The 10359-nt window shown below is 37.5% G+C and overlaps 4 protein-coding genes across 7 annotated transcripts; 3 read left to right on the top strand and 1 right to left on the bottom strand.

The window, feature by feature from the left end:
• Window positions 1-385: 385 nt before the first annotated feature.
• Window positions 386-2760, top strand: LOC111489565 (cinnamoyl-CoA reductase-like SNL6). The gene is made up of 5 exons (XM_023137865.1): window positions 386-732; window positions 868-1031; window positions 1498-1704; window positions 2070-2223; window positions 2321-2760. Exons 1-5 carry the CDS (start codon window positions 480-482, stop codon window positions 2635-2637), a joined length of 1095 nt encoding a protein of 364 aa, XP_022993633.1. The 5' UTR covers window positions 386-479; the 3' UTR covers window positions 2638-2760.
• Window positions 2761-3406: 646 nt separating this feature from the next.
• Window positions 3407-7926, top strand: LOC111489596 (universal stress protein A-like protein). 4 transcript variants are annotated; one of them, XR_002719402.1, is made up of 8 exons: window positions 3407-3488; window positions 4289-4692; window positions 5052-5345; window positions 6466-6587; window positions 7115-7233; window positions 7407-7581; window positions 7659-7724; window positions 7835-7908. XR_002719402.1 is itself a non-coding variant. In XM_023137905.1 (6 exons), the coding sequence occupies exons 3-6, from the start codon at window positions 5168-5170 to the stop codon at window positions 7513-7515; spliced, it is 528 nt and encodes a 175-aa protein (XP_022993673.1). In that variant the 5' UTR covers window positions 3407-3488; window positions 4289-4692; window positions 5052-5167; the 3' UTR covers window positions 7516-7712. The 4 variants fall into 4 exon arrangements, 2 of the variants coding, with proteins under 2 accessions (XP_022993673.1, XP_022993674.1); XR_002719401.1 differs by lacking the exon at window positions 7659-7724 and having other exon boundaries at window positions 7835-7926; XM_023137905.1 differs by lacking the exon at window positions 7835-7908 and having other exon boundaries at window positions 7407-7712.
• Window positions 4325-4732, top strand: LOC111489402. Its single transcript, XM_023137593.1, has one exon. The coding sequence runs from the start codon at window positions 4325-4327 to the stop codon at window positions 4730-4732; it is 408 nt and encodes a 135-aa protein (XP_022993361.1).
• LOC111489595 (50S ribosomal protein L12, chloroplastic) lies at window positions 7764-8764 on the bottom strand. The gene has a single exon (XM_023137904.1). The coding sequence runs from the start codon at window positions 8539-8541 to the stop codon at window positions 7990-7992; it is 552 nt and encodes a 183-aa protein (XP_022993672.1). The 5' UTR covers window positions 8542-8764; the 3' UTR covers window positions 7764-7989.
• Window positions 8765-10359: the final 1595 nt, after the last annotated feature.

Here is a 10359-nt window from a genome sequence, read left to right as displayed (position 1 = left end):
GGTATTAAAAATAAAGGATATTTTTTTATGTTTTTAAAAAAATGTTTATAACTGTTTTTAAATTTTTTTAAAAAAGTGACGAAACTTTTAAAAATTAAGGAAGTATTATTAAAAAATTTAAAAATTTAAGAATATTTTTGAACCAAAAAATAAATTGTGCTTATTAATTTAGATATATATATATATAGTATTGATTTATTTAGTGTGTGCTTGGTTTCGGGGAAGATGGGGTAAAGAGAAAATTATGAGATTGGGTTGGCCCGACGCGCAATAATTCCAACTACTTTGAAATCTTTATTATTATTCTTCCGCAGTCTAAATTGAACCTCAACGAACCCAATTTATATATATATATTTGTCTCCTCCGGTGGGCTCTGTTAGTTTTGTTATAAGTAAGTGAAAATCCACGCAGCTGTCCACCACGAACAAATTTTCTACCTCCCAATTTCTCTCTCTAGATTTTCAGTGTATTCGGCGGAATGGGGGTTGTAGTTCGTTACGAAGAGACTTTCGTATCGGAGTTGGAGCGGTGCCGCCGCATGCTCGTCGCCTGCGCCGGTGTTCAGAGGAGGAAAGGCGGCAAGGAATTTAAAAGCCTAAAACCGAAGCCGATCGACGATGCAGATGAGAAGGTCGTGTGTGTAACTAGCGGCGTTTCGTTTCTCGGTTCCGCCATCGTCAACGAGCTATCACTTCACGGATACTCTGTTCGAGTCATTGTTGATAATCCTGGTGTGTAATTAATTAATTGAAGTTCTTTGATTCTTCATTTTGAACTTGAATTGATCAATTTCATTTGCTAATGATTCAAATCGAAGTGGAATGTTGAGTTGTTATTTTGAGACTAATGGAATCCCTAAATGGCAGAGGATGTGAACAAATTGGAAGAGACGACGAGCGGCCGCCATAACGTGACGGTAGTTGTAGCGGATCTTACAGATGTAAATAGCTTAGTGGAAGCCTTCAATGGCTGCCGTGGCGTTTTTCACACCTCTTCCTCCATTGATCCTTCTGGTGTTTCTGGTTACACGGTGAGGGCTTGTTCTTTACTTTTCTTGGAACGAAAGTTTCTGCCATTAAATGAACTCTCACATCCCTGTCTTCATCGCATCATATAGGATAGTTTTGATTTCTTTTCATTTGCTTTAGAGCCTCGATTGCTTTCATTCTCAACCATCGCTTCCATGTTCAAATCTCTATCACGTCATTTTCTCCTTAATTAATACTGATTTCATTGGTTGAACCTTCTAAAAATTTCTGGAAATTCTGAAGCATTCATATAATATAGTTGGACTGGCATCGCTACCGCTAATTGAACTAAGAACTCAGAAGAATATGAATTCATAAGTTTAGTCCTGCTTTAAATCCTGCTTTTGTAATTGTTCATGTTTTGAATTTTGTCTAATGCAATAGATCTAAGAACTTTTGAAAATATCAAGGTTTCGATGCTTTTGAAGTGTATTCTAAAGATGTTTTGGGGGTTGGACATTGGTACAGAAAGTAATGAGCGAAGTGGAAATGAAGACGACTGAGAATGTAATGCAGGCGTGCGCAAGAACAGAGACCGTACGAAATTGTGTTCTTACATCTTCTCTTCTTGCTTGCATCTGGCGGGACCAAGCTGTTGAAAGTGAAAGCATTGGATCCTCACGAATTGTCGACCATGCCTGCTGGAGCAGCTTACAGCTTTGCCAAGACAAAAAGGTCAGTCCATTTCTTTCTCCTTGCTTCATCATTAACAACATGATTTCTTCTTCTTCCTTCCTTAAGAACATGATTTCTTCTTCTTCCTTCCTTAAGAACATGATTTTTCTTCTTCCTTCCTTAAGAACATGATTTCTTCTTCTTCCTTCCTTAAGAACATGATTTCTTCTTCTTCCTCCCTTAAGAACATGATTTATTCTTCTTCCTTGAGAACACGATTTCTTCCTCTTCTTCCTTGAGAACACGATTTCTTCCACTTCTTCCTTGAGAACACGATTTCCTCCTCTTCTTCCTTGAGAACATGATTTCTTCTTCCTCTTCCTTGAGAACATGATTTCTAACAAAGAAGTTTGATTATTATGCAGCTATGGTTTGCATTGGGGAAACTGAAATCAGAGAAAGTGGCATGGAAAATAGCACAAGAAAGTGGGCTAAAACTAGCCACCATCTGTTCTGCATTACTAACTGGCCCCAACTTCCACCGCAGAAGTTCAACTGCAACGATAGCTTATCTCAAAGGTAAGACTTCAAAAGCCATCGAAAAAGAATCTAAAACTTCAACATCTATATGCGTACATATTAAAAAAACTCAAGACCTCCATTAATGTCAATCCAGGAGCTCGAGAGATGTACACAAATGGTCTACTGGCAACGGTGGACGTGACCAAATTAGCCAAAGCACACGTCTGTGTGTATGAAGGAATGAAGGAAAATTCTTCCAGCAGATACATTTGTTTCGACCGTGTGATTTCAACTCCGAATGAAGCAACGATGTTGGCGGCAGAGATCGGAGTCCCAGTTGGGAGCATAGTCCAAACCACTCCTCCAATCGACTCTCCGGTTTCGTTTCAACTGTCGAACAAGAAGCTGTCTGATCTAATGTTTAGAAGCAACCTTCAACGTAGCTGCTTGAATGAACACACATCTTCTTGAAGGATGAATTCCAGGGTAAAAATATAGGAGTGGCATTTATTTATTTGATTAATATGATATAAATAGTCCATTTTTTATTACTTTGTTTATACATATTGAAGAGAGTGAGAGTGCAATTCTTTTATTACTCCTACAACTTGTCTCTGTAAAAAAAAGAAAAAATATATATTAATCATTTATTCGTTCGAGTAAAATGGAAGAAATGTGACCGTGATTAAAAAATATTAAAATAATGGAAAGCTATGGTGGTCTAATATTTAATTATACTAACTTTAAAATTAAAATAGGTTTGGTTTGGAAAATTATTGAAAATACTTTGTGGGTCTAATTACAGTTAATTGTCAATTAATTCAGAAGCTGTAATTTTAGATTCTCCTAAAAATCAGTGCATGAAATAAAATAAGATATATATATATATATATTATATTATATTAGTATTTAAATAGGAGAAAAGTGGAAAGGCAGGTTTTGGAAGACAGAAGCAGTTCCCAATATTCGCTGTCACTGCCATCGGTACTCTGTGAATGTTTCTTCTTCTTCTTCTTCTTCTTCTTCTTCTTCTTCTTCTTCTTCTTCTTCTTCTTCTTCTTCTTCTTCTTCTTCTCTCTCTTCTGTTTCTCTCTCTTCAAAATCCATGAATGCTTCGCGCACATTTGTATGCTGAATCCAACGTCACTTTCGATTACCATAATTAAATCTTTTTTTGTTTGTTTGTATTTTCATATATCGCACAGAAGACAGAAAAACCGATTCCACAACCACTTACTCACTCGGAAACAAGAAGATCGATCCCGAACTCAGAAACTTTTCCGGCAACCACCAAGAAATCTCCGACGTTCCTCTCCTTTCCGGTCAGTTTTCCGATCGCTTTGTTTATTTAGGGTTTCGCGTCTTTTCTCAGATGCTCTGGTTTCATCTTCAAATTAGTTTTAATGTTTGTTATTGAATTTCAAATGCAATTCAAATCATATATTATTATTATTGTTATTACATTTGTAGTGTTTTCTTCTCAAATATAGAAATGCTGACTATATCCAATTAAAATCTTTCTATATATATATATATATATATATATTTGTTGGAAATCATAATTTTATTTTCAAAACGATATATTTCTTCAGTTTCTTGAAAATTAAACTCATTTAAAAAATAAAAAAAGAATAATAATTTGTGTGGTTGGATATGGGAGCGTTTTCTTTTCCAACATAGGAAATACTGGCCATCCAATTAATTTTTTCTTTAACGTTTTCTTTTTTAAATAATTCATTTTCTTAATTTTCTCAGACAGAATATACCAATTATTATAAAGTTATAGTTAACTATTCTTAACTAAAAAAAATATAGACCATAAAATAAAATAAAAAAATAAAAAGGGTAATATTATTTTAATGAAAAATAAAGAAATAAAATAGGAGTAATTTGGGTGGGCTATCCCAGTCATGAAGTTTGATGACCCACCATCCCATGTGTAATCTTATCCATTTAAAACTAAATATATTATTTGGTCATATTTTTTAACCTATTTTTGTGTGTATTTTTTTCCATTTATTTTACTTCCTAAAATGATTAAATAAGAGAGAACAGTTTTTTTTTTTTTTTAATTTTTAATTTCCTAGACTACATTCTAAGCGTTCATCTAAATTTCTTGCAGACTCTGATCAAGAAATCAGAAAAAGAGAATTCAAATATGGAAAAAAACTCATCTCAACCCACACGGCGGCAGAGATTCGCCGTGGACGACGGCGCCGATCTAATAGACTGCTCCGGCAAGCATTGCCAGTCGTGCACCACCGGCTTGGTTGCGGACTGCATCGCCATCTGCTTATGCCCATGCTCGGTTGTCAGCTTCTTGGCTCTGGCTCTCGTCAAACTTCCGTGGATGATCGGGCGGCGGTGTCTGCAGCAGAGAAGGCAGAAGAGGAAATTGATTGGGCGGAGAGGAGAATGCGAGGGCGGTGGTGTGGCGGCGGAGAGTGGTGGGCGTGCAGCGAGTGAGGAGGGGCTGCCGCCGGGTTTCGGAGAGGAAGAAGCAGAGAGAATTTGGGTGCAGTTGGGGTTTGGAAGAGTTTCCTTCACTGGGAATACAAATTTGTAAAAGGTTACAAATTATCTAAATTATTATTAATTTTGCATTAATTTAGCCTTTAAATTCACTAAATATGCTATAAATTTATAATAATTTAATTTAAATTTGTAATAATCTAAACCTTATTATAAAAAATCTCATCAAAATTAAATGTTAATTATATGTTTTTAATGAATTAAGTTCTGTAGTATATAAACACGTTTAATCCCATAATTAATTGATTAAATTCTATTAAAGTTTTATATTTTTTTTGGTGTAGCAACTAAATGGTTAGGAAATTTTAAATAAAATAATAAAATTGTTAAAATATATATATATATTTTTGTAGACAATAAATAAGAGCGGAATCCACTATCCAGGCGACCATTGAGCATCGAGACTCGAGAGGGATAGAAATCGTATGAGGAAAGAGCTTCTTGCGAAGAATCGACTACAGAGACAACGATGGAGGATCAACCGACTCGAATAATGCTTGCAGTGAATCAGTCAACCATCAATGGCTATCCGCACGCATCCATAAGCTGTAGAAGGGCCTTCGAATGGACTCTCCAGAAGATCGTTCGCTCCAACACCTCTGGTTTCCACTTGCTCTTCCTCCATGTCCAAGTTCCTGACGAAGACGGTTCGTTCTCCGTTTCCTCTCGATTTTTTTACTCTCATATTCTTTTCTTTATGCCCTCTTTTCCTAATGCTGATCGATTATGTGAAATGCGATGCTATTCTGTTGGTTATTTCCTGTTTTGCGGAATCTTGAGCTTCGTTGGATGAACTTCGACCTTTAATTTGATCATTTTTTGGTTGATTGGGAGCAGAGAAGGGATGTGTTTCTTTATAAGAAGGTGCTATTTCTGCTACCGCCCTGTCGTCTCGGCTGATCTGAAAATTTTGTAAATTAGTTGTTAAGATATCCAGTGATCGCACTGATGATTGGTTTATATGATTTTCTTGTACACTATGGATTCTCTGTTTTAAATTTCTTGAAGTTTCGAATCTATAAATAAGAAACGAGCTTCCTCTGCCTTCCTCTTGATGTATTTTTCCTGATACGTGCAATATTTAGGTGATTGAGTTCTGATGTATTCGTTTCTTCCTGGTAATTGATTCAACCATCTTTTCCATTAACATCTTTGGAGAAAGACTAATGCTATTTCATCTGTCCAATCGTCAAGGAACTTGTTAACTTCAAAACATCCAAATATGACCAAAACATTCACAAACCAAATGCAAGCTCAAGCAAGCCCGTGCATCAAATTGGCAGAAGTGTGGTGTCTGATTATCTTACATAACATTGAATTTAGGATGACTCCTGAGAAAAAGTGTTTTTTAGGTTACTTCTAAAAGAGCTTATAGAACATATAAGAATTAAGTGTGTCTTGTTATATTACTTTTACCCTCTTCATGGATTTTTTAGATTCGTTGGCCATTTTTGAGGAAGACTATCTCCCATTTCACAAGATAATGGTTATTGGTTCCGTTAGTAGGTACTATACTATCATTTGAGGAAGTGGATCAATTTTTTTTTTTTGCAGTATTAGTATAATGCTAGACTCATTAGATCACCTTGAATAGTTTGGCCTTCTGGACGACTCCTCCAATCTCTCCGATGCGTCCATTCTTTATCTTACATAATTACATTGAGAACTGATGTGTGGGATATTAAAAAATGATGCTGATTCCATGTATCATATGCTAGAAAATAACTGCTAACCAAAACAGTACTCTGCTCATTTGATTTCTTGTAGGTTTTGATGGCTCAGATAGTATCTCTGCGTCCTCTGATGATTTTAAAGACCAGAACCCTAGGTACAATTCAAGAGGGCTTCAACTACTGGAATTCTTTGTCACAAGATGTCATGAACTTGGGGTAATGTAATCCATGTTTATACGATTTTTCATGGTGGAGTGATCTGTCAATATAAATATGCAAATTATACAGCTAGCTTTACGTGATGTTCATATTCCACATAAACTAAATGTGAGATACCACATCGGTTGGAGAGGGGAATGAAACATTCTTATAGGGGTGTGTAAACCTCTCTCTAGTAGACCCGTCTTAAAACCGTGAGGCTGACGGCAATACGTAAAGTGCCAAAGCAGACGATATCTGCTAGCAGTGGGTTTGAACTGTTACAAATGGTATTAGAGCTAGACACCAAGCGGTGAACCAGTGAGGAAACTGGGCCTCGAAAGGGGCGGATTGTGAGATCCTACGTGAATTGGAGAGGAGAATGAAACATTCTTTATAAAGGTGTGGAAACTTCTCCCTAGTAGATGTGTCTTAAAATCGTGAAGCCGACGACGTTACGTAATTGGCTAAAACGGACAATATCTACTAGTGGTGAGTTTGAGCTGCTACATTTGTGTTACAATCATCGTGTGGCAATTTTGTAGGTTACTTGCGAATCTTGGCTTAAGAAAGGCGATCCAACTGAAGTAATTTGCCTAGAGGCGAAACGCGTGCAACCTGATTTTCTAGTTCTGGGAAGCAGGGGGCTTGGACCGTTCAAGAAGTATGCTCTAGTTTTATTAGCGCTTCTACATTACTGATTCTGAAGTACAAACCACATTTGATCATTTCTTCCAATCTCCGGTCTTAGAGCCGTCCGGAGTCTGTGTTTACCATTGACCCTTTACGGAATTGGAAACCTAACTGCCTGAAAATTCCTCTTGTGGATGTCTGTAGGGTTTTTGTGGGCACTGTAAGTGAGTTCTGTGCAAAACATGCTGAGTGCCCTGTCATTACAATCAAACGTAGGGAGGACGAGACACCCGAAGATCCCATCGATGACTGAGTTTTCAGCCAGTAAAACTCACGGCCTCTTTGATTTCCCTTCATGTTTATAAATAAGAAACTTTTGGTGAGCGTCGCGTGCATTTAGTGTGTAAAGGTTGCAAATTCGCCACTGATTTGCATTTGTGTTGTGATTTGTTCAAGCATACAGCCATTATTTTGTTCCATTTGATTGATGACTCATTTGGGAATTGGTAACATCCTTTCCATGTGAGTAAGATATATAGTTAAAACCATTCTCTTTCTCTCTTGAAAACAGGAATTTTGAATGGAATTTCACAGAAATAGACGTTGAAATACAAGTTTATGTAATTTTACAGATCCAATGAGGGAAGAAGAAGAACAAGGGCAACAATTTGGTGAATAGAAGCAGAAAATAAGCATGGCTTCACAGTTCATATCAAGAAAAATGGAAAATCCGCAAGACTGAGTAAGTTTCTCCAAAACAAATTTAACTCCTTTTTCCCCGCCACCATTAAACAATGGTGATTTTAGCTCCAGCTTCTTCGAGCTGTTTCTTGGCATCCTCAGCCTCTTCTTTCGAAACCCCTTCTTTGAATTTCTTGGGCAGACCTTCGATGAGTTCTTTAGCTTCCTTCAAAGCCAAGTTTGTCAGTGCCCTCACTGACTTAATCACTGCAATTCTGGCATTGCTAGGCACTTCCTCAATGACCACATCGAATTCCGTCTTCTCCTCCACTGCCTCGGCTGCTACGTCACCACCTGCGACGCCGCCAGGTGCTGCCACAACAGCGGCAGGGGCGAAGGCAGCGGCGGAGACCCCAAGCTTGTCTTGGAGGAAGTCGACCAGAATCCGGGCCTCTTCAAGGGTGAGGTTGGAGATGTCGGAGCCGAGTTTCTCGATTTTCTCAGGGGCTGACACGGCGGCGATGGGGCGGAGGCGGGTGGCGCGGTGGGATGGGAATGGGAGGGTCGTGGGTTTGGAGGAGAGGGTGGAGAAAGAGGAATGTGAATGAGAAAGGAGAGATGGGGTACGGAGGGTGAGAGTGGAGAGTGTGGAAGCCATTTTCTTCTTCCGGTGAAAATAGAAAGGAAAGACAGAACGAACGAACGAACGAAGAAGATGATATGATAGGATAAGGAATTGTTGTTGGAAGGCTTGGATATAGAACTTACAAGATGATTTGGTATTTTTTTATCTTCACTACCCCTCATATTTTTTACTTATTACTCCCCAGAGAGACTCAGCTACTCGGTCTCAGTGGAGGGCAAAATAGGGAGATAAGGAAAAAGGTATGCTCCTATTCTGTTTCAATTTTATTTAATAATTGTATTACTTCCATGGAGATACTTCTTAATTATATAACACTTCCTTTCCATATTTTCATTCAAAATAATAATATGAAATCTGTTTTTCCTCGATGAACTAGTGTAAGTGTTAAGGATATTTAGTAATAAATTATAGTTTACCATATATATTATATTTGATATTTTATTATTTGCCTTATTATCATAGGTATCTTTCCATTTATTGTTATTTCCATTTATTACTATTTCCATATCCTTGTAATTTATTTGATTATAAATAAGATAACTTTCACACCATTTAGGTGTGGTGGATTAATCAAACATTCACATGGTATCAGAGCCCTCTCGGTTTAACAACCCCGATCCTTTCTTTTCAATGGCTTTTGAATCCTCTAATCTTCTTCTCCACCACCCCTGCTGGTTTTGACGCCGCAGGGGCAGTCTTCATGGCTGCCGCAGGCGGAGCCGATTGATTACTCTTCGGCTCCACCCTATTGACCTCCAAATCACCTTTCGTCATACTCTGTACATACAACCTCACCTTTTCCAACCCAATCGGTTTTCCCCTTGGCCAATATAGTCTCTCTCATTTTCTTCCCAATCAACCTTCATCCTTCACATAAACCCTAACCTAAACCTATCAACCTTTTGCAGAGATTTACCTTCGGAATCTGGGTGCCGCACTGGCCTATTCGCCAACCAAGTTGCCGCCGCCCTTCCTGCCAAAATTGGCTTCTTCGCCCGATGAGGCGACTCTTCCGACTGCCCTTCTGGCCAAAATTGGCTCCTTCGCCCAATGTGGCGACTCTTCCGGCTTCAACATTGTCTTTGTCCCTTGCTCTAGGTTTCCCCTTCTACTTCTTGGGGTTAGAAATATTCTCACCAGAGCCAAGGCAGCATCGTCGCTAAGCGACAATCCCTCTTCATGGGTTAGACATATTCTCACCGAAGCCAAGGCAGCATTGCCGCTGAGCGGCGATTCCTCTGCAATTTTTGATGGCCAAGAACCGGGTTGTTAGCTTCTTCAAGAAAAGTGTTTCTCAACCTCTTTGAATTTTTCAGATTCAAGCTTCACGTTCGTTTAAATCCGACGCTTAGCTTGCGGTGGGGTGTTAAGGATATTTAGTAATAAATTATAGTTTACCATATATATTATATTTGATATTTTATTATTTGCCTTATTATCATAGGTATCTTTCCATTTATTGTTATTTCCATTTATTACTATTTCCATATCCTTGTAATTTATTTGATTATAAATAAGATAACTTTCACACCATTTAGGTGTGGTGGATTAATCAAACATTCACAGTAAGCATGATAAGATTGATTTTGTTTTATAAAAAAAAAAAATGTATTTATTCGAAAAATTTGAATTCATAGTCAAAATTTTAAAATATTTTCTGAACTATTAATTATAATATAATTATTTTTATTTCACTAGATTGATTAACATTTTAAAAATATTAGAACTAACCAACTACGACGATAATGACCAACTAAAAAGCGAACTATCTCACCAGTAAAGAATTACTGTAAACTATAAATTATCGGACTTTTTTTTTTTTTTTTTTTT

This window comes from Cucurbita maxima, unplaced genomic scaffold (genome assembly GCF_002738345.1).
Source record: "Cucurbita maxima cultivar Rimu unplaced genomic scaffold, Cmax_1.0 Cma_Scf00014, whole genome shotgun sequence".
Classification (NCBI taxonomy): Eukaryota; Viridiplantae; Streptophyta; class Magnoliopsida; order Cucurbitales; family Cucurbitaceae; genus Cucurbita; species Cucurbita maxima.
Note: the sequence above shows the minus strand (reverse complement) of the source record. Positions and strands in the feature narration are given on the sequence as shown.